This window comes from Pleurodeles waltl, chromosome 9 (genome assembly GCF_031143425.1).
Source record: "Pleurodeles waltl isolate 20211129_DDA chromosome 9, aPleWal1.hap1.20221129, whole genome shotgun sequence".
In the NCBI taxonomy this organism is placed as follows: Eukaryota; Metazoa; Chordata; class Amphibia; order Caudata; family Salamandridae; genus Pleurodeles; species Pleurodeles waltl.
In genome coordinates this window covers 678,515,477-678,539,616 of record NC_090448.1, presented here as the reverse complement: position 1 = coordinate 678,539,616, position 24,140 = coordinate 678,515,477, and the positions used below count along the sequence as shown (strand labels likewise).

General features: G+C 45.2%; 1 protein-coding gene across 2 annotated transcripts in view; it reads right to left on the bottom strand.

Annotated features, from left to right (window-relative positions):
* The window catches only part of MARK4 (microtubule affinity regulating kinase 4), a 691,585-nt gene that overhangs the window by 24,355 nt on the left and 643,090 nt on the right, over positions 1–24,140 (bottom strand). Inside the window, exons 16-17 of one of the 2 annotated variants that reach the window (XM_069207758.1) lie at positions 9,207–9,286; positions 6,019–6,063 (exon numbers count right to left, since the gene is read on the bottom strand). In XM_069207758.1, the coding sequence (XP_069063859.1) occupies positions 6,019–6,063; positions 9,207–9,286 (125 nt within the window). The remainder of the gene's footprint in view (positions 1–6,018; positions 6,064–9,206; positions 9,287–24,140) is intronic. The other variant, XM_069207757.1, reaches the window with a different exon arrangement.

Sequence of the window (24,140 nt, the reverse complement as noted above, 5' to 3'; positions counted from 1 at the left end):
AGCACCGAAGCAGGAAAACCTGGCAGCTGAAGTGTCCTCCCTGGTTGACAGAGTGACGCGCCTCGAAAGGAGAGTTGAAGACGCAGAGGGGAGGAACAGAAGGAATAACGTACGTGTGGTGGGTCTCCCGGAGGGGACCGAGGGTACGAACATGGTTGAATTTTTGGAGAAGTGGTTCGGTGAGACGGTGGCTCCGGGGCGCCTGACCCCCTTCTACACGTTGGAGCGGGCGCATCGGGTACCGGCGAGGCCGCTGGCCCCGGGCAGGCCCCCCCGGGCCGTGATAGCTAAACTGTTACATTATAGTGACAGGGACACCCTCCTGCAGAGGGCCAGGGAATCGGGCCCTTTTAAAGTCGGAAACGGGGAGGTGACATTATTCCCGGATTACACTCCGGAGGTACAAAACAAGCGAGCTTCGTTTCTGGCAGTCAAGAGAGCCCTAAGGGAGGAGGGAATCCAATATTCGCTACTCTACCCAGCCAGATTGAGAGTGATGCTGGAAGGGAAGACATCGTTCCTTGTCAGGGTTATCGAGTCACCTTACACGCCAATGCACCGGAGAGCTATTAGTAGGTGGGGATTTTAATGCGGTGCTAGACACTGAACTGGACAGGTCTACCCCTCCTATACAGGGGGCTGCGGCAATAAAAACAGCCAAAAGGGTAGGGGAGTGGTTGGACGGGTGGGGGCTATCGGATGTCTGGCGAGTGCATCACCCAACTGACAGAGATTATTCTTATTACTCGGGTCTTCACCAGGTACATACAAGAATCGATAGAGTAGTATGCACTGCAGGCCTGTTAATTAACATGACACGCTCGGAATACTTGGCCCGCACCTTGTCTGACCACAATCCCTTGTTAATAACGATGAGGGTTCCGGAGGACAGACCCCCCATACCGTCTTGGAGGATGTCCCCCTCAACACTTGAGGACCAGTCGTACAGAGAAGCCTTACGCTGTCATTTGACAGAATACATCGAGACAAACAACGGGTCCACCCCCACTAGGGCCCTGGAATGGGAGGCACTTAAGGTGGTGACGAGGGGCTTTTGCTTGGGGCAGTCGTCGGGGGTTAGACGTACACTTGAAAGGGAGCTAAATGCTCTGGAGAAAGACATACACGAAGGGGAGTTGGGACAGGGGAGAACCTGCGCAGGAGAAGGAGGATTACAGTCGAGCCCGCAGGGAACACTCCCGCATTGAAGAGCAGCTTAGATGCCATGATAGACAAAAGTACACAGCATCCCTGCAGGCGGAGGAGGGTAGATCGGGGAGAATGTTGGCGTGGTTGGTCCGCTCCGGGGGGCAGGGTGAGCCTATCACATGTGTACTAGATGGGGAGGGTTCACGCAAGCTCAGCCCGGCCCAAATAAACAATGCATTCAGGGAATATTATATGCAGTTGTACGGGAAACCCAGTGATCTGCGGACAGAGTCCTTCGACGAGTACCTACAGCAAATCCCGCTACCAACTCTGAGCGCAGTGGATAAAGAGGCCCTGGGGGGCCCAGTGTCAGTGGAGGAAGTAAACGAAGCCATAGCACAGCTAGCGCCAGGGAAGACTCCGGGAACAGACGGGCTCCCCATGGACTTTTACAAAAAATATAGGTCACTGCTGGCTCCCCAACTGACTGAGATGTACGCGGAGGCACGGCGACAGGGTGAACTGCCACAAACGTTGCGGGAGGCTGTGGTGGTCCCTCTCCCCAAAACTAAAGACAGGGAAGCACGGGTGACGGAGTTTAGGCCTTTATCAATGCTAAACAGTGATTTCAAAATTCTTAGCAAGATCATGGCTGCTCGATTGCTGCCCCATATGACCAAGCTAGTGCATACTGATCAGAATGGCTTTATTCCTGCCCGAAGCACCTCTTTGAATTTAAGACGGGTTTTCTCAGTGCTGCATATGCCCAGGGCTTTGAGACCGCCAGCTGGGGTTTTGTTGGCGGTGGACTTCGAGAAGGCCTTCGACTCAATCAGGTGGGATTACTTAAGGAAGGTGATGCTCAAAATGGGACTAGGGGAGGAATGGGTGAAGTGGGTGGACCTACTGTACGCTTCCCCCCTGGCTAGAGTTAAGACCGGAAAGTCGATCTCCAGTGCATACCCAATATACCGCGGAACTAGGCAGGGCTGCCCCCTATCACCGATGTTGTTTGCTCTGGCAATTGAGCCCCTGGCGGCACAGTTGCGGCGAGAAGGAGTGGGCAAGGGAATTATCTGGGGTCCGGCTGAGCATATCGTTTCTCTATATGCTGACGATATACTCCTTTACCTGAGGGACGGGGCGGGAGGTGTCGGGTGGGCGCTGGGGATTCTGGAGGAATTCGGGAGTCTATCTGGACTCAGACTTAACAGGAGAAAAACATTTGTATTCCCTGTTCTGGCAGGCTGCGCTCGTCCGGACTCGTGCCCTGCGGACGTAAACTGGGCCCCGCGGACTTTTAAATATTTGGGCATACAAATATTTCACGAACTGAGCGATCTTAGGGACGGCAATCTCGGCAGGACACTTAGATCCCTGCGCACCTCAGTGGAGTTCTGGAGGTCATTGAAACTATCAATAATGGCCAGAGTGGCGCTCTCCAAAATGGTCATGCTGCCACGCCTACTCTATTACTTTGCGAACCTGCCATTGCAGGTCCCTCCTACATGGTTCCGAGAGTTAAATGCACTGCTTAGAGAGTTGATATGGGATGTGGGTCGCAGGAGAACGGCGCTAACAACCGTCTGTAGACAGGCGCGTCTGGGGGGACTGGGTGCCCCTGACTTCGAGGCGTATTATTTGGCATCTCAGCTCCAATGGGTGGCCGGCTGGATGGCGGGCAGGGGACAGCTAGACCTGGCAACAGCGCAAGGAATAACAGACACAGCTCGTATAGCGGCAAATATGGCGGGTAGGAAGGTCGCCCTCATAGGTGACAGCATAATGTGTAACGTGGCGTTGAAATGCTGGAAGCGTTGCGTGAAAAGGACCGGGGTCGGGCCGCCATACTCTCCCGCTTTACCACTGGAGGTAGTCGCCCTAGAACTAACGGGGGCGTGAGCGAGGGGGGCTAGGATTGGGGCCATGGGTGGGAGCGGGGCTGGGGGCAGTGGGGGAACTATTCAAGGAGGGGTTGCTGAAGAGCTTCGATGACTTAGTAGTAGGAGGGGTACCGCAAGGTCAATTCCTATTCTTCAGGAAGCTGATGCACACCCTAAAAGAGCACTGGGGTACAATTAATGCAGAACCCACAATCCATGGGGTGCTGCACCTCTTGTTGACGGCAGGAGAGGAACCTCACATGATCACAAAAATATACCGTGCCCAAATAGAGTCAGCTGTGGACCCCCTGCACTCCCTAAGAGAAAAATGGGAGAAGACAGCCGGGCGAGACCTGTCCGAGTCGGAATGGGCCACGGCTCTAGCTTATCCTAGAACGATCTCACGCAACACGAGGCTCAGATATATTCAATACAATTACTTACACAGAACTTACCTCACCCCACATCGGTTGCACCGCATATATGGGGGGGCTCCCAAGGTATGCCCCAGATGTGAGGGCGGGGAAGCTGACTTTGACCACATGATGTGGGTATGCCCGAGAATCCAGGTGGGTTGGTTCGAGATGATGGCTACCCTCACGAAGTTATTCGGCTTGGAGCTCCGGCCAACCCCTGATTTGTGCCTACTGGGTCTTCGAACCGGGATTAGGTGGGGCAAGGTTGGGAATCGTTTCCTTGACCTGTCTCTGGCTCTATTTAAAAGACTGATCACGAAGGGATGGAAGTCCCCAACCCACCCATCACTAACAGAATGGAGGAACGATGTCACAAGGTGGTCCAGGGCAGAGCTTCAGGTCCTTAGGGCTGAGGAGGCGAGGGGGGTCCTTCAGACCCCAATCGCGGCGGAGTGGGAAAACCTAGTGTCTAACTGGGAAGACTTAACAAAGAGTCCGATGGAGCCTGAGGGAGTGGGATGAGCTAATGGACACGGTCAGAAGATCCCAACATAGGGGAAGTTCACTGTAACTAAGACTGAATGACTACTAAGAATCAGTTTGATCCGGATGCGGTATGAGTGTGAGGGGGAGAGCGGGATTGTATAATAAAAAGGATAAGGGAGGGTAATGACGGAACACAGGGCAATACAACACGACAAGCAATACCCGGGCAAGCTATCTCCCTTTTTAGTAATTCAGCAATTAAACAGTTCCTCCCACATAGGCCTAAAAGTTCATATACAGTTTGAAGTTGAGTTAAGTCTGTTAACAGGTCACAGAATACAACAGTAACGTAGGATAATGAAAATGTGAATGCCATTATAAAGTTTCAATTGGGCGAAGAAATAACTGTTGATAAGTTAAGTAAATGCATGGTAAAGACTAACCAAATGCGTAACGTATTGCATGGACCGCAAAGCCCGGAAATGGTATAATTAGCAGAAATGTATAATCACGACAATACGTTACTGTAAGAAGAATTACACTTGTAAAAACAGCAAGTAGTTAATAACAATAAAAACAAATTTAAAAAAAAGGAGTGTCGATGGCCCGTTGAAGTGAGGCATTTGTCCTGGGAGCAGCGGGAAGTGAAAATAAGAGCCCTCCTCCTAACTCTTGTAATTTGCAGCTCTAAAGGCAAAGGACGCACACTGCGGGAGTTGCTGTAATGTACACTGGGACAGTCAGCACATGCCAAGGGTGTCAGGCCGGATCCCGGACCAGGTCCTATTATCGCTGCTGCATTTGGGATCCGGTTAGATCCCTTTCACTCCCACACTTCTCATCAGGAATTTTTTAAGAGATAGAGGACTCTCCCATTACCGAAAAAAACCTATATTTTCCCCATAACCACCCCCCCCCAAAGTTATTTTTAGAACATCAGCAGCAAAAATATCCAGACAGTAAAATACAAGTTTCAATATATAAAAGATGCAGAAAGCATGCAAATATCCTTTACGTGAAATGAAGGTATTTCAAAAGTGAGGAACATTCACATGAGGAAGAATGCAAAGCTTGATGTTCAAGAAACTCTTCAAACCCCCCAGTGCAACTGCACAATAATGGGAGGTATTTACGGACCACTGACCCCAAAATCCTGAATTGAGCATGGTACTGGTTAGGTGTTCACCAATGTAAAGATATTATTTTACGAACTCTATCCTCGCAATGACATGAAGGTTTGGAGAGAAATGGAACATTTCACAGCCGCCCATTTCTTAATTTCCTCAGCTTTATCACCTCTGAGAATACACACCACCCAATCACAGATAAAAATGACTAAATACTGAAAAATACCAAAAAGGCATTGATTAGAGAGGCTTGAGTAAACATGTCCCAAAAATACTATTCACCCATCTGCACTCAGGGACTGCTGAGGTGAAATCTTCATTTTGTCACAGTAATAATTTCTCCTGCTCTGTAAGAAGTTGCTCATGCAAATTCAAGGGGGTCCAGCTCAGTCGTGCAGAGATACAAAACGATTACAAAGACCATATATACAACGATTATAAAAATATGTACACTTGGCTCTTTCTTATTTTGTTGGCTATCTCAAGAATCTGAACTTTTTTGAACTTTCAAGGACCGGTGTTGAGCACCTGTGCAACATTGTACTAGAATGACAGAGAAACGGTCTTGTGAGAGGGACAATGAATGGCTTTGCTCTGGGGCATTCTCCTGGGATGTGGACGCTCCTTCTAGAAGTGGTGATGGTTGAAGGATAGTGTTGCTCTAGAGTCTACCGCTTGATCAGAGTTGGTTACAGTATGGATGGACTCCAAAGACCTTTTATGATATACTAAAGTAAGAATGGTCCTGCTTTGATTTGAACTCAAAACGTGATGTTTTTTTTCACCAGTAACCATGGCTTAGTACGACCAAAGAGGCAATCGTTTAGTCAAAAGAAGATGGGTGTCTCACAGATTAGGGCTGTATATTCATTTAACGTTATCAAATAATCAATTAACATTTTAATAATAGTTCATTGTCAGTCTTAAAAATTACAGCAGTCTAGCAACATGACTTACCTTGTGATCGGAGGTCCCCCGATTCTCTCAGGTTGGTCTGTGACCCTTGAAAAGAAGAGATGGGAAACGTTATAAATCCTCCAAGATCTCTCTACACACAAACCTCACCATGAGTGTTTTATCTAATAAGGGAATATGGAGTATCTCTAAAGAAATTAAACTGGATACTTTAGAGAAATGATGAACACAGAGTGGCAATGGACTGATATGGCAGGGGCACACCTCACTCCACAACAAAGAAAATAAGATGTGAAGTGCTGATGCAGACAGACTAGGATGTGCTTTCTCCTTCTCTCCCCCAAATGTCATCCCTATTTGCGGAAGCCTTTGTGTGGGAAGGTAGGAAAAATGCATATTGTTATATCCTGAGTGACGCGTCTGTATATCCCGGACACAAGTGAAGTGATGTATCCTAAGTTTGAGGTATAATGTGTATGCAGGGGAGCATTTACTGGGATTTAAACAACTCAACACAATTGGCCCAGTTCTGACAGAGATGTGGAGTGAAGAGGGCTTGAGATGTTTGTAATAGACAGCTCAGCAAGATACTGACAGGCATACCACTGATTCAAAGACCAGAGATGGAAAAATAAGAAAACTAAATCTGAGGTTTGGGGTGCCACAACACTCTCCAAAACCTACCCAGGTTGTAACTGACAATCCCTTTCAAGGGAGAAAAGCAGAGGAGGCTGCCGTTGTGCGAATTTGAGGACCGAGTGGTACCAAAGTCAGTGCTATGAGACATTGGAGAAACTGGGACATATCGAACAGGTTGACCTAATACACCAATGTTACATCCATCATGCTTAAATAACATGAATAATGAAAACTATTTTAAAACCTCGTGGCATTCATTCCTATTGGATTGAGGTTCCACACACCTATCACACTTCCAAGCCAGCTACACTAAGAAATTGACACATTTTCATTTGTAAGGCAGTCTAGCCCTGTATTTAGACCTAAATGTGATGTCCTCCATAAGACTAGTTCCAATCAAAAATTCATCTTATCCTACCCGTACTTAGATTTTGTATCCTTCTATGAATTACTACACTGATCTAATGCACTACTATGTATCAAAACGTCTGTGACACTAAGTCCATTACAGAGCTTGCTAATCCTGTAATTAGGCAGGCCCTTTATCACGTGAAAGAGCATCAAGCTTCCAGCACTAGACGTTGAATTGCTTTGACACACAGCACCAATTATCCTAGGCCACCAAATATTAGTTGTGGAAAGTTTAAGGAGACTAGCAAATAATAGTAACGCACATGCAGTTGCACTGACTCCCATGGGTGCGGGGGACACACTGAGGACTAAATTCTGCCTTTTTTATGACTTGCATTGTGCATTTGCTACTGCACTGAAAGAAATCTGTGTTAGTGTGCCTGTTTCGTACTGCAGCCCCCCACTAGAGGCAAAAGGCTTTTTGTTCCAAGTCCAATCCCATAAACCATCCTGGTTTAACATTAGGATACTTTCTGCCTCTGTGCTAATCCTCAAAATCACCCCTATAAGTGAAGTCTCTGTATTAAACCGACTTTCCTCTTGCACAATTATTAAGATTTGAATGGTAACATCCATAATGATTAAATGAAGTTCAAGTCTTCAGACAAGACCTTCCACAATGCTAGTATTCCTTTTCAGTGCTATTTCTGTTTCCGTGTTATCTGGAGCCTGTGGTGCAAGCCGAATAGTTAGTAATTTTCAGTTCAAACCGCACCTTTAGCGTAACTAAAAAAGTACAACAGGGTCCAAACCGCTACCTAATTCGAACACTTACATTTAATCCATTAATTGCTTGTTATCCCGTGTAAAGAATGTTGTCAGGGTAATTTGTGGCACTGAATACAAGCCGAATATGCCGAAGTACTGAAGTAATAGTCAATATAATCCTTCTGTGCAGCAATCACTGAACTGTAATGTTAACCTGCACTCATGTCAATCCCTGGTGCGCTACAAATTTCTTGGAGTGAAGCATTAGGACTTTATTCCTTATTAATATTTAAAGTAATTTGCAATGGTGTCTTTATGATCAGAACTAACCCCAGATCTATGAATATACCAGATAAGTCTCACTTTCTGGTAAGCACTTCCATTTTCTCCTACTTGCAAAAAGTCCTTGTAATCCACCTCCCCAAATCTTCTGAGTAAATCGGGACAAAACCAAAAGTGAAATAAAGAGTTAAAAAAAAACGCAGAAGGGAAAAAATGAGAAAGGGAAAAACAAAATATACAGATAACATTCACTGCAAAGCCAATCGGTCTGGCTTAACAATGTGCCAATGAAGTTAAATCCAGCCGTTCACAAACACTTGCAAGCACAGATGCGGTTTATCATATTACATCCTGCTCTAATCTTTTTGCAAAGGTTGGGAAAAAAAGTAGTAAAAAGGGATTGGACTCTGGGTAGAATGTATATAGGGGATAATGAATTGATGTGGGAAACAGCGTGATCATCGAGTGTAGTTTCAGATGTAGAACAGTCCCTCGTGAACTCTAATGGAATGATAGACTAAATTGGCAATATCATGAGGCTAGATAGCAATAATCCAATGGTTGGAGACAAAGTCCAATTTACGTATAATTTAATGAACTGGCAACAATGTGTCATGCAGACAGCTGTAACGTCAATTGAGGGCGAAAAAGAAGAAGAAATGACAGAACCCACATGACAAACATAAGATAGGATAAACTAAAGAAAGCCTTAAAAACGCAGCAGGGGAAGTATAAATGAAAAGAAGGTTGGGGGGGGGGGGAACAAGATGGAACAAAATAATGAATGAGGGGGGAATGTCCTGCACAAAAAACATGAAATACAAACATAATTAAAAGGTAAGACAGACACAAAGGAAAAAGAAAAAAAGGTGGAAAGTAGAAAACAGATTCAAACAAATAGTGAGCGAGACAGATATGAGACACAACAGGTCAGAAGGTAGTGAGTCAGAGAGTGATTACACACACTGGAAAGCTGACAAGAGAGAGCAAGGTAAGTCAGATAAGAGTGTGAGTGACACAAGGGAAAGCAAAAAGAGATGCGGTAAATGACAGGGGTACTTAGATGAAGGTGGTGAGCATGAGGAAGGTTAAAAAGAAATGGGGCTGCGAGTGGTACCCAAGGGGGACAGACAGAAAAACAGAGGGACAAAGGTGAGAAGCAGCACTCCAGAGATGCAGCCGAGACTTACTGATCTTAGATCCTTGTGGTAAAGTAGCGCCTGAGACACACCTGTTAGAGCTCTGCCTCTTAGAGGGGTCAAGAGTGACCCTGAAAATAGAGAAAAGCAAGAGTGAGACAGGGTAGAAAAAAAGGAGAAGGCGGAGGAGGAAACAGGAGAGATTAGCAGAAATATATGCAAACTTTAAAGAGGAAGGGGAGCTGGTATGGGGACTTTGTAAAGTGTACCTTTACATAACAAGGGGTGCAGAGGCGTTAGGGAACTAGTAATGGGAGAAAAAACACAAAATAATTTTATTAAAGACAGCGATTCAGGGTAATGTTGAAAGAAGCACCTTGGCACACGTCTTGGGTGGGAACCTCATCAGACTTTGCTTTTTAAGTATAGTATATGGAAAGTGCTCCTTTGTAATAGCTAAAGCACTGGGACTGGAGCCGTGAATTCCAGATTCTGGCCCCACATCCCAGCCAAGTGCATGAAAGGCCGTACTTCGGTCAGGAGCGGTTACTCACCTGCACTACCTCTGGTACTCCTAGTCAATTAGGTCCTCTTCTCTTTTCAACTCCGATACTTCAGCTAATTTGGAAACCATGACAGAGAAAGCTCAAAGTCGCCAATCCCATCTCAAAACAGCTTATTCGAACCCTGGATGTAATTAGCAGTCCTTGTGTATTAATTTAGTAATAAATGAGATGGTAGTAATCAACTCCGGGAACCACGGTTACTACTCAAAAGTAATGTTTCCTTACCTCGACTTTCCATTCCTAACTATATTACATATTTTATTTGCGTAGTGCTGGCTTGTGCCTCAAACGCAACTTCGCAGGGCTTAAAAACAGATGTCTTGTGTTTGTTTGAACAGAGAGCTTAGTCCAATTAGATGTCAGCTTCACAAGTTTCATCAAACTGTCCTCCAAACTAGGCATCTACATTCTACACTGGATCTTGGGAGTAGCTTATAATGAATGTGCATCATCCTCCTCAGTAAAGGAGATATACACATGAAAACCAACAGAATCTACTATACAGGGAGTGCAGAATTATTAGGCAAATGAGTATTTTGACCACATCATCCTCTTTATGCATGTTGTCTTACTCCAAGCTGTATAGGCTCGAAAGCCTACTACCAATTAAGCATATTAGGTGATGTGCATCTCTGTAATGAGAAGGGGTGTGGTCTAATGACATCACCACCCTATATCAGGTGTGCATAATTATTAGGCAACTTCCTTTCCTTTGGCAAAATGGGTCAAAAGAAGGACTTGACAGGCTCAGAAAAGTCAAAAATAGTGAGATATCTTGCAGAGGGATGCAGCACTCTTAAAATTGCAAAGCTTCTGAAGCGTGATCATCGAACAATCAAGCGTTTCAGCGTTTCATTCAAAATAGTCAACAGGGTCGCAAGAAGCGTGTGGAAAAACCAAGGCGCAAAATAACTGCCCATGAACTGAGAAAAGTCAAGCGTGCAGCTGCCACGATGCCACTTGCCACCAGTTTGGCCATATTTCAGAGCTGCAACATCACTGGAGTGCCCAAAAGCACAAGGTGTGCAATACTCAGAGACATGGCCAAGGTAAGAAAGGCTGAAAGACGACCACCACTGAACAAGACACACAAGCTGAAACGTCAAGACTGGGCCAAGAAATATCTCAAGACTGATTTTCTAAGGTTTTATGGACTGATGAAATGAGAGTGAGTCTTGATGGGCCAGATGGATGGGCCCGTGGCTGGATTGGTAAAGGGCAGAGAGCTCCAGTCCGACTCAGACGCCAGCAAGGTGGAGGTGGAGTACTGGTTTGGGCTGGTATCATCAAAGATGAGCTTGTGGGGCCTTTTCGGGTTGAGGATGGAGTCAAGCTCAACTCCCAGTCCTACTGCCAGTTCCTGGTAGACACCTTCTTCAAGCAGTGGTACAGGAAGAAGTCTGCATCCTTCAAGAAAAACATGATTTTCATGCAGGACAATGCTCCATCACACGCGTCCAAGTACTCCACAGCGTGGCTGGCAAGAAAGGGTATAAAAGAAGGAAATCTAATGACATGGCCTCCTTGCTCACCTGATCTGAACCCCATTGAGAACCTGTGGTCCATCATCAAATGTGAGATTTACAAGGAGGGAAAAAGTACACCTCTCTGAACAGTGTCTGGGAGGCTGTGGTTGCTGCTGCACGCAATGTTGATGGTGAACAGATCAAAACACTGACAGAATCCATGGATGGCAGGCTTTTGAGTGTCCTTGCAAAGAAAGGTGGCTATATTGGTCACTGATTTGTTTTTGTTTTGTTTTTGAATGTCAGACATGTATATTTGTGAATGTTGAGATGTTATATTGGTTTCACTGGTAATAATAAATAATTGAAATGGGTATATATTTGTTTTTTGTTAAGTTGCCTAATAATTATGCACAGTAATAGTCACCTGCACACACAGATATCCCCCTAACATAGCTAAAACTAAAAACAAACTAAAAACTACTTCCAAAAATATTCAGCTTTGATATTAATGAGTTTTTTGGGTTCATTGAGAACATGATTGTTGTTCAATAATAAAATTAATCCTCAAAAAAACAACTTGCCTAATAATTCTGCACTCCCTGTAGTGCTGGTGGAGTCTGCATTGACTCCGCGCGAAAGTCTAGCCTTAAACATCTAGTAACGAGTGACGCAAGATCCACTGCCGTGTGAACTGGAGAGAATTATAGTAGCAGTCCAGGCTGGGGCCTTGCATCCATACTTCAACAGCCTAATGAATAATACTTCTTTTTATGTCAGTCAACATTTTGCATCCAATTTGCACAACATTTGCCGTAGCGGCAGTGCCGGCCCTAGGAAATTTCTGGCCCTGTGCAGAGTATCCTGTACGGACCCCCATGACACAAGTCAAATTGTTTTTCATTGCTAATCATTTTAGTTTAGTAGATTATTAACAAGAGAAACAATGTAAAATGTATTTATAGAAGTGAATCTATAATAGAATAATATATAATGCTAAATCTTCACAAAAAGGGAACTTTCCTTTCTTTCTGTCCCGCAAATTCTTTTATTAATTTACTGTAGTCGAAAGTTTGTCTAACTTCATGTTCAACTGATATCAGTGCCAAGCCAGTCAGCCAGTCCTGGGCCACTGAAGAGCACAAGTAATTCTGAATAACTCTCAACTCTGAGAACGATCGTCCCCCATTGGCTACTGTGACAGGAATTGTCAAAATATTCTAAGAATGATGAATAAATTGGGATATATTTCAAGCAAGCGGTTGTCATACATGTATTTGAGAACCGAGAGGGAAGACGCAGTACATGCTTCATTTGTATCAGGATGGCTTTTCTTGGAAGCCTTTCCTTGGAAGCTTTTAATTTCTGTGATGAGTTAATCCCCTGCAATGTCTTCTATTACAATTACTGTATCATTTTCTCCTTCATAATCAAAATGTTGTTTCTTCCTTCTTGTCCTCTTCTCAATCTCAAAGCTGGTCTATACTGGATCATCAAACCTTGAGGATATCTCAGAGGCAACTTCAATAGCTTTAGCAAATCATGTGTCACAATATTCTCTAATGTAATCCCAATTAGTTTCAAGCAGAGCTATGGCAACACCTAACTGCATGCCAGTACTTTACATTAATTTGCTAACTTTATTCATTTGACTTAAAAGATCATCCAGAGAATTCACCACTGGATTTAGCATTTCACCCAGAGGTGTCCCACAATTAATAGATATTTAATTTGGTTCTTAGATTAATTGTCCGTTCTCGCCAAACTAACTACATGTACGTCACAGACAGTTCTGCGGCACTACTGTGAATGAAGAAGGAAGAATACTGATTAATGATATGTGGAAGTAGGGTAACAATAGGTCAGTCGACATGCCATGCTTTGCAAGGAAAAAAGGAAGCAGTATCCATTTCTCACCTGCCCAATAGTTGGTACATGTCAAAGCATATTCCACAGGGACCCTGGCTGGGATCAAATCCCAACTTTATTTCCAAGTGAGAGTGTTCACTTTACATTTGTATAACACAAAACAAAGAACTGCTGTGACAGTAAATACCTTTACCCACAGATAAAAAGAGGAGCCAACTACACAATAGTTCAGGGCACTGAAATATGGGTCCAAAGAAGGCTACGGGGTACACTGCTTGCAGTGATGTCACTGGCTTGATTGAAATTACTCTTCCACATCTGAGGTGTAACATTAAAACGCAGTGCAAAGTGAACTGAATTAAGTGTCTGTATACTCCAACTCTTCAGCTCACAAATGGTTCTGCAAATCTTTCTCACAATTAGACAGTCACCCAACGCTTCTAGCTGCCTAAACAGAGCCCAGCACTTGCAAAGCTGACCAGAGATTATTCAGAAGCTCACCAGGCCTACACGTCTTGTAGGGTGCCCAGACATCATGCTTCAAAGTGGAAAACTATTTATCCATTCGCCCAATGAACTACCATTCTCAAATGATAAAAAGGATCTTTAGGTTTGACTGTGCACATATCAATAACAAGGTAATAGAAAGGCAGCCTGGAGAATAGAGCACCCGCTGTGGGTACAATGGGCATCTCCATCACCCTCCTCATTCCCCCAAGTATAAAGTCTTGAGGCTCTGCACTGACACTGATTTGCTCTGGAAATGATGTGTAGGGGATATATAGGTGCCACTACTACATGCCGACATGAGTTACTTTCAAGACTGTCCATGCCCCCAGACACATAGCCCCAAAAGCAAATTGGTAGACAGTGTTCAGATTCCTAGACTTGGGATCTTATTAATGGGTAGATTACAAGTACAGAACAGGAAGAATGGAAGGGTTGGTGAGGAATCTGCAGCTAGGCAGAATCTCTACCAGAAACAGAATTACAGAAGGTAACTAATTTGTTTTACTGAGAATTCTAGTACAGATTCCTCACCTTTTGAATAGAAACCAAAGCAGTACCTACTTGAAAGTGCGTCTGAACTCAAATCAGAAAGTCCTGAAGAACCAAGCAGGCAAAATGTCTCTCTTGGCGAACTTTACTGACTAGTGCTTCGTGAACGTATGGTGAGAAGCCCAAGTAGCTGCCTGATTGATGTCTAAGACACGGACTCAGTGTGCTAATGCAGTGGTAGCAGCTTTGGCCCTGGTAAAGTGAGCACGCTGTCCTTATGGAGAATGCCTTATAGCCAAAGTATAGTCGATCTTTATGCAGAGCAAGATCCAGTAAGAGAGGGTTCTTTTCTGCAATGCCTTGCCTTTTTTCACTCCAGAGATCCCCACAAAGAGCTAATCATCCAACCACTGTCCATCTGTACGATCAATGTAAAAGCACAGAGTTCTCTTGGGATCTAAGCAATGGAGGTTCTTCTTCACCTTAGAGGGATGAGGAGGAACACAGGGTATCAGCAGGATGATGCGTTGAGAAACCAGGAACAGCATCACAACTTTCAGCATGAAGGATGTCCAAGTCCATCAAACCAGTTTGCCTGGATAAGACTACAGGGAGTGCAGAATTATTAGGCAAATGAGTATTTTGACCACATCATCCTCTTTATGCATGTTGTCTTACTCCAAGCTGTATAGGCTCGAAAGCCTACTACCAATTAAGCATATTAGGTGATGTGCATCTCTGTAATGAGAAGGGGTGTGGTCTAATGACATCAACACCCTATATCAGGTGTGCATAATTATTAGGCAACTTCCTTTCCTTTGGCAAAATGGGTCAAAAGAAGGACTTGACAGGCTCAGAAAAGTCAAAAATAGTGAGATATCTTGCAGAGGGATGCAGCACTCTTAAAATTGCAAAGCTTCTGAAGCGTGATCATCGAACAATCAAGCGTTTCATTCAAAATAGTCAACAGGGTCGCAAGAAGCGTGTGGAAAAACCAAGGCGCAAAATAACTGCCCATGAACTGAGAAAAGTCAAGCGTGCAGCTGCCACGATGCCACTTGCCACCAGTTTGGCCATATTTCAGAGCTGCAACATCACTGGAGTGCCCAAAAGCACAAGGTGTGCAATACTCAGAGACATGGCCAAGGTAAGAAAGGCTGAAAGACGACCACCACTGAACAAGACACACAAGCTGAAACGTCAAGACTGGGCCAAGAAATATCTCAAGACTGATTTTTCTAAGGTTTTATGGACTGATGAAATGAGAGTGAGTCTTGATGGGCCAGATGGATGGGCCCGTGGCTGGATTGGTAAAGGGCAGAGAGCTCCAGTCCGACTCAGACGCCAGCAAGGTGGAGGTGGAGTACTGGTTTGGGCTGGTATCATCAAAGATGAGCTTGTGGGGCCTTTTCGGGTTGAGGATGGAGTCAAGCTCAACTCCCAGTCCTACTGCCAGTTCCTGGAAGACACCTTCTTCAAGCAGTGGTACAGGAAGAAGTCTGCATCCTTCAAGAAAAACATGATTTTCATGCAGGACAATGCTCCATCACACGCGTCCAAGTACTCCACAGCGTGGCTGGCAAGAAAGGGTATAAAAGAAGGAAATCTAATGACATGGCCTCCTTGTTCACCTGATCTGAACCCCATTGAGAACCTGTGGTCCATCATCAAATGTGAGATTTACAAGGAGGGAAAACGGTACACCTCTCTGAACAGTGTCTGGGAGGCTGTGGTTGCTGCTGCACGCAATGTTGATGGTGAACAGATCAAAACACTGACAGAATCCATGGATGGCAGGCTTTTGAGTGTCCTTGCAAAGAAAGGTGGCTATATTGGTCACTGATTTGTTTTTGTTTTGTTTTTGAATGTCAGAAATGTATATTTGTGAATGTTGAGATGTTATATTGGTTTCACTGGTAATAATGAATAATTGAAATGGGTATATATTTTTTTTTGTTAAGTTGCCTAATAATTATGCACAGTAATAGTCACCTGCACACACAGATATCCCCCTAACATCGCTAAAACTAAAAACAAACTAAAAACTACTTCCAAAAATATTCAGCTTTGATATTAATGAGTTTTTTGGGTTCATTGAGAACATGGTTGTTGTTCAATAATAAAATTAATCCTCAAAAATACAACTTGCCTAATAATTCTGCACTCCCTGTAGTATATGGAATATTGACACAAAGAGCTTCAAGCTCACTGACTCACCGTGCTGATATGTTGATGACAAGGAACCCAGTCTTAATGGTAAGCAGCCGGTGTGGGCAGCGGGCAGCTGTGAAGCAGTTCGAAATTAGTACATTTCAGATAAGTCAGGACCAGATTAAGGTCCCACTGGATTGGGGTATGACAAAGGGAAAAGTGGGAAAGATGTGCTGTAGCTCTTTTAAAAACCACATCACAATTGGTGACTTAAAAAATGAGGGTTTTTATATGGCAAAAGTAAGAAGGCCGAGATGGCTGAAAGATAGCCTTTACGTGTGCCAAAAGCAAGGCATTGCCAGGCAAGAGCCGAACAAACAACAGACTGTCAGATGACTTGGCCTTGAGGGGTCAATGTTGTGTTTGCCGCACCAGGCCACAAATTTGCCCCAATTACAGGCATATACAATTTTCAGTGAGGAATGCCTGGCTGCCAAGTTGACATCAACCACCTCCAAACGAAGGCCAAAGTTGTTCAGCTGTTGCTGATCAATCTCCAAGCATGAAAATGGAGAGTGTGAAGGCCCGGGTGTAGAACCTTGCATTGTTGCTGCAGCAGTGTCATCGGAGGACATATGCTCAAGCCTAGGGGTTCTGGATACCATACGCTCTGTGCCCAATCTGGAACCACTAGGATGGCTTGGGCCTGGTCTTTCCTGATCTTCCTAAGAACTCGGGGCAGGAGTGGTATTGGTGGAAAAGCTTATAGGACTCCCAAGTTCCATTCGAGATGAAACATGTCTCCAATAGAATGATGCCTTGGAAGCTCAAACATGCAGCAGGGCTGACATTCCATGCCCTCTCCGGTACCGGACAGATTGAGCTGAGGATCTCATAATTCATGGAAGAGACACTGTGCTGGGGATAACTGTCATTCATGGTCCGCCATGCGTTAACAGCTGAGCTTGTCTGCCCTGGCATTCAAGGAGATTGCGAAGTGGTTCACCCAAAGGAAAATTCCATGGTGGTCCAGCCATTTCCAGAGGTGAAAAGGCCTCCAGGCACAGGGTCCATGACCCCACCTTTCCACGTTTGTTGCATTATCACATGCTGTCCGTGAGCACCTGTACCAGACTCCATTTGATCGACGGTAGGAAGGCTTTCAACACCAAGAGGATGGCCCTCAGCTCCAGAAGGCTGATGCAGAGCTGAGCCTCAAACGGAGACCAGAAGCCTCTAATATCCACCTCTCTCAGATGGCTGCTCCAGCCCAGAAGTGATGCATCAGTCACCATTGGATGGGGAAAGGAATGGGGTCTGCTGCTGACCCGATCGCAGCTTGGCAACCACAACTGCAGATCTTCTGCAGTCTCCTGCGAAATCTGAATGTGGTCGGAAAGATCTCCTTGATGCTGACCTCACTGGGATGTCAGACCCCAGTGCAGAGCCTGCACATTCCATCTGGTGTGCTTGACCAGAAGGAAGCTGAAAGTACGGGATCATAGCCTGAATACCCTGGACTCTCTTTCCCAGGGAAAAGGCACAAAACTGAATCCTGTCCAGAATGCCTCCAATGAGGGGGAGGATCTGATAAGGAGTTGAGTGTGACTTCAGCAAGTTGATAGTGACCCTAAAGATGACAGGAGATTCGACGTAGTTGGGAGATGGTTGACAACTGCCTGAGAAGAACCCGCCTTCAACAGCCATTCAGCGAGGCAGGGGAAGACTGATACTATAGACCTCCGAAGATGAGCTGCCACCTCCGCCATCACTTTTGTGAACTCTCGAAGAGCACTGCTGAGACCAAAGGGAAACACAGTGAAGTGAAAATGTTCCTGTCCGACCACGGACCGCAGGTAGAGCAAGTGGGCCCAGAGGACGGAAATATGAAAATAGGTGTCCTGCAGGGCCAATGCCACCATCCAGTCTCCAGGGTTGAGGGCAGACAAGACCTGTGGCAATGTGAGCATTTTCAATTTCCCCTTACAGAGCAAGGCATTAAGGGGTTGGATGTCTAATACAGGCCAGAGGTCGGCATCCTTCTTGGGCACCAGAAAGTAGCAGGAATAACAACAACACCCTTCTTTTGATAGTGGCACACTCTCAACAGCCCCTTTGGTAAAATAAAGTTTGCACTTCCTGCCACAAAATAGATAGATGGCCCCTTTTCCGTCACTGGGGAGATAGTGGGAGGTGCAGCTTGGAAGAGCATAACCCTAGAGAATATGCAAAACCCACTTGTCTCAAGTTATTGCTTGCCAACCTGGAAAGGATCGCTGGATTCTGCCTCCCATGGGGTGGTTGCACTCCGTCAAGGGCACATTAAAGATGTTCTGCTGGTGGGGTTGGGGGTCAGGGCATGGTTGACTGGACGCACACTGACCATGGACATGTGGGCATTGGGCACCTTGGATGTGACAGCAAAATTGCTCAATCTCCTGAGAAGGTTGGACCGGCAGACAGTAAGAGGTACATTGTCCAAAACAGTGAAAGGAGTGTTGGAACTATTGTAGGAGGAGATGAGTAGTCGTGAGGCCCAAAGAGCAAGTGGTATTCCTGCTCTATTTGAAATGCTTGAAGGTGGAATACGCATTGCCCACGAAAGGGGCGTCCTGTCAAATGGCATGTCCATCAGGGAGGACTGGATGTTGCCGGAGAACCTAGTTTACCGCAGCCACACATGCTGGCGAATGGCTAAACTGGTGCCAATTGCTCACCCAATGGAACTGATGGTGTCCAAGCCACAACAAACCGTGAACTTGGCCACATCATGACCATCCTGAATTGTTTGAGCCAAGACAGGGTGAAGGTCATCAGGCACAACAGGGAGGATATGTGCCACTAAATACCAAAGAGTATGAGAGTAGTGCCCCAACAAGCAGCTGGTATTGACAGGGCAGAGGGCCAGACTGGTGGAGGAAAAGACCCGCTTGCAGAACAATTCCACTCACTTGGATTCACTGTCAGGTTTGAATGGTAGGAAATGTATTTAGGTTAGGCTGACTCGCGGAGGCCTGAACTACAAGTCTGTCCTGGTGAAAGGTGCTGAGACAGGAAAAGAGGGTCACCTGGAGCAGAACGAAGGTGTCTGCTAATTTGTCAGTTAACAGAAAGGCAAAGGCAAGGTTTGGCCCAGGCCCCTAATAAAGTGCCTGTCAGTCCCTTCTTAAATGGAAGAAGGGTCTCAGCAGTAGTCTGTTCTAGCTGCAAGACCTTGGTAGGAACATTAGTTCATACCTCCATGGTGGGGAATTGGAGGTTGCAAACCTCCTTCGGCCCGCCCTAAGCATAACCATAAAGAAGAAAAGTGGATTCCTCTTTGGCAAGTCCAGGAGGAGAAAAAAGAGCCGTCTCTGGAGAGGTGCTGATGCCACTAGCCTACAAGTCCTCATACCAACTGTCATCATTGTAGGGCTGAGAGAACTCATCACCCTGGTAATAGTCCGAATCAGTGCCAAATCTGTAATGCAAAGTAGGCTGACTCCCCTGAGTGGCTGATATGTCCAGTGTAGGAAGAGGTGCCTTGAGTGGGTTCAGCGCAACCTCAGTCAAGGTTCAAACGCCGCTGACTCAACGCCAGAGAGAATGATCAGTTCCTCCTCCTCCAGTGTCAACAGAGTTAGCATAGGGTGTAGAGGAACCCAGTGCTGGCACAGTTTTTGGGCCAGAAGTGGGGTCGACAGTAGAGACAGGGGCAAGATTGGCTCAGAGGGTCCAAAAGGAGTCGAAGGCAAACCTGCCAGCAGTACTTCAGAAGAGGGCCTCGCCATTCCTTAGAGTCCTACTGTATGCCAAAGGGAGTTGGTATGGGTCCAAAGAGCCGGAGCATCGCTGAGCAGAGCTTTTTTATTTGAAGCAATGTAGCATTCAGGCCCGGAAACTCAGGCTGTGCAGGCATGAGTTGTGGGACCGGTTCTGAAGTCGTCTGACTTCGAGAACGAGATTGAGAAGTGTGACCCCCACCCCTGCTCAGACGAATGCAAGTGGCGCCAGAAAGCATAATTCCACTTGGATTTTTTATTTCTTGCTTGCAAAAGTCCTTACAGTGCTTGAAACCTGTTATTTTTGGGGGTGACATCCCTTGCACGCTGGTAGAAATTTGAGATCAAATGTCTCTGAGAGACTCTAAGGGAGCTCCAGATCTGCACCTGAAAGAAAGGAACTGACATCAGAGCACAGGAGTGGCGCCTATATAGGCCCCACACATCATGTCCAGAGAGAGGAGCGGCGTCAGTGCAGAGTTGCAAGGTGCCATCTTCCAGCAAGCAGACTCGAAGCTGAAACGTTTACAGATCCTATCTGATACCTAGGGAGTTTTCAAAAGGCAAGAAACCTGCAGTTAGAAGTGTCTATCAGCGTCATAATTACTGTCTCCTGTCATATGTAGTGAACATGGGTTCCCTAGCGAGATCATGGTGAAAGCATACTCAACATTAATTTTGCTGACTACCCTATTCTCCTATAATCGGTCCAACCTTCACAGAATCTTTCGAATCACCATACACCAATCGATTCTTCTGTTCCATTACACAACTACTGATACAGAAGGGCTTTTCTATTTTTTTGAAGTGTCCCTCTTTGCTGCAACAAACCATTGATTATGAACATTTTCTGACTGATGTACAGACCTGCAGCGCCCCACATCCCAGGAAGTACAGTTGGTACTGACAGATTTGTAAATAGCTCATCAGTTACTTTGAATACCCTATGTACATTCAGCTGAAGTTTTTAATCATAAGGCGATTCCAAAATATATGAAAGAAGGTGACAATTTGTCAGCATCCTCTTTAAATAGACTAAGTTTCGTTTTTCATAATGACGTGTGTCATTGTTTCCAACAATGCAAGAAGATCCATACATTATCATAGAACGATACACATTTCACTAATGATGTGATGCGTAGTGAAGCAGAGAAAGGTGATAAATGTGTATTACAGCACTGACACTTGCATGTGTTCTCTTTTTCTTATCTATAAATGCTTTTTGACTTTGTACATGGGCAAATAACTGTAGAGCTAGTTAGCAAGCCAAGTACATGGATTATATAAGCACATCTGCCTTAAAACTATTTAAGCACACACAAAGATATATACACACACACAGACATATGAATACCTTATTCAAATATGTCTACATATATTTATAAATAAGGATGTGTATATGTACACAAATGTCTAAACATATACATACATGTATCTAATTTGATTTGAATGATTAAATATAACTAAAATAAAATCAATGATATATATAAAATTCATAATTTAAACTATCATTTTAATTAAAAAAAGCCGTTTTTGGTGCTCGTGTGCTTACCTGAGAAAATTAAACGCCCACTCCTCAATAGACATTGAAAATATGTTTCAAAACATTTCACTGTGACATAATAATGCATCGATTCATCATAACTTAAACGTAGGTGCATACGAACAACTCACCTTTGGTAATGCTCTTTCCTGTAGAGACTGTATCTAACTGCAGATCCCTCATCTTTTTAGTACTCCTCCAGGCGTAAAACTGGATCTAGGAAATCCATATCGTTCTGTTGCGACCATGTTAGAGTGACAAGAAAGAATGTCTTGAGGGTAAGGACCCTGAGAGAACAACCATGGAGAGACTCTAAAGGTGCATTTGTGGAATGCAAAGACCAAATTTACATCCCATTGGCGCATAACAAACGGGAAGGGGGAGGGTAACACATGTTGTAACCCTTTGAGGAAAAGCATCACAACGGGTAATTTAAATGACAGCTGGTCCGGCAACTGTAAGAGGGCTGAAAGAGTTGACAGGTACCATTTAACAGTGCGCAAAGCAAGGCCTTTCTGGGTGAGGGACAAGACAAGCAACAGAACTTTGGACAGTTTGGCATGGAGTGGTCAATTTGTTTAGCAGCGCACCAGACTACAAACCCATCCCGATGGCAAGTGCAGACAGATTTGGTTGAGGGAGGCCTGGCTGCTAAGATGACATTCATGACTTTGTAAGGAAGGTCGAAAGCACACAACTGTCGCCGCTCTATCTCCAAGCAAGTAGGTTTAAGTTGCACAAGATCGGGTGCAGGATTCCGTCATGTTGCTGCAATATGATTTCCTCCTGAAGAGACAGCCTGCTTTCGAGGACAAATGCTCATGCACAGGAGTTTGGGATGCCACACTCTCTGTGCCTAATCCACGGCCACAAGATCAACTTGGACCTGGTTGGTCCTGATCTTTTCCAAACTCTGCCCAGGGAGGTATCAGCAGGAAGGCGTACAGGAGTTATGAGTTCCACTCAATGCGGAATGCGTCTCTGAGAGACAGTGAGAGAGAGAGAGCGAGACAGAGAGGGAAGCCTTGCCAATTTCAATGCACAAAAGTGTTGACATTGCACATTCTCTGCAGTGGCGAAAAGATTGAACCACAGCTATCCCCTTCATGAAAGAGATCCTACGTCTTTATATGTAACTTCCATTAGTGATCCACAAGGCCTTGATGGCTTAGTTTGTCCACTCTGGCATTCAGGGAACCCGTCAGGTGGTGAACCACCAGAAAAATTCCATGTCAGTCTAGCCACATCCATACATGGATAGCCTTCTGCCACAGGGTCTACAGCCTAATTCCGTCCTGTTTGCTGCAGTTCCACATAGTGGTGGTGTTGTCCATGAGTACCTGCACTTTGATGGAGGGCAGGAAGGCTTTCAAAACCAAGGGGATGGCTCTCGGCTCAAGAAGGTTGATATGGAGTCTGATCTCCACCAGAGACTAGACGTGTTATATCTCCACTTTCAGATGGCCTCTGCAATCCAGAATTTATGCATTGGTGACTACTGTGATCTCTGGTTGAGATAAGGAGAAGGGGTCTGCCTCTAAATCATCACAGTCCTGCAGCCACTATTGCAGGTACTTTGCAGTCTCCTTGGAAATCCGGACCAAATGAGAAAGATTTCCCTGGTGCTGTGCTTGCTAGGGCTTCAGATGCCACTACAGAGCCCTCATATGCCATCTGGCGTGCTTGACCAGAGAATGAAGGAGGCCTTCAGTACCAACAGCCTCAGAGCCGTCAGTGAGATTTGTATCACAGCTTGAAACATCAGAATCATAGCCCGAATGTCTTGGATTCTCCTCTCCACGGGGATAGGCATGAAACTCTACCATGTTAAAAAATTTAAGGACATGTCTTCTTGCAGGCTCTTCCCCACACTTTGTGCAGTACTGTTGCTGGTTTTCGAGCTTGCGTAATGACTGTGATGCACTCGGCCCTGCCGACCAAAACCCAGAGTATGTGCTCTAATCCATAAAAAGTGTGTGTTTAACTGGCTTATCCCTAATTAGTATAAGCTAACTTACTTATAATTCTCTAGTACATTGTACCAGGGATACCAAGGGGCTGTATGTTAAGTGTCCCTCATGAGCTGATTGGCACTGGTTGTGCTTCCACGAGTGTCAAAAGTTAAAACATGGCACCAAGACTGCCACTGCAGGCTGGTAAAGCAGTTTTTAAACTGCTAACTCGACGTTGCCATTTAAACTTATGGCAAAGCCCAAACCCTTCCTTTCTAATATATAGAAGTCACCCCTAATGCAGGCCTAGTGAGCCCTGAAGAAGGGTGCTGTATACTGAAAATAGGGGTGTGTGTTTTACATGTCCTTGCAGGGTTTTACTGTGGAAAGGCTAGTAGCTCCATTGGCGGATAGAATTACAGCTGAGCAGTGCTAACTTCTAAATGGGACTACTAACGTTGGTACTTCAAAGTATCAAAGGAATCAGTACATTGAACCCAGCTTTTTCTTCCAGTGGAATTTAATGCCACTAGTTTACAGAGTGCAACTTTACTAAGTTGCTACTTTTTTGCCTAAAGTTTCTATTGACCCCTTATGGCTACACACAAGCTCCTGTCCTCAAGACAGCCTTCTACTCTCCTGGGGAGATATGTGAAATACTCTTGGAGGGAACACAAA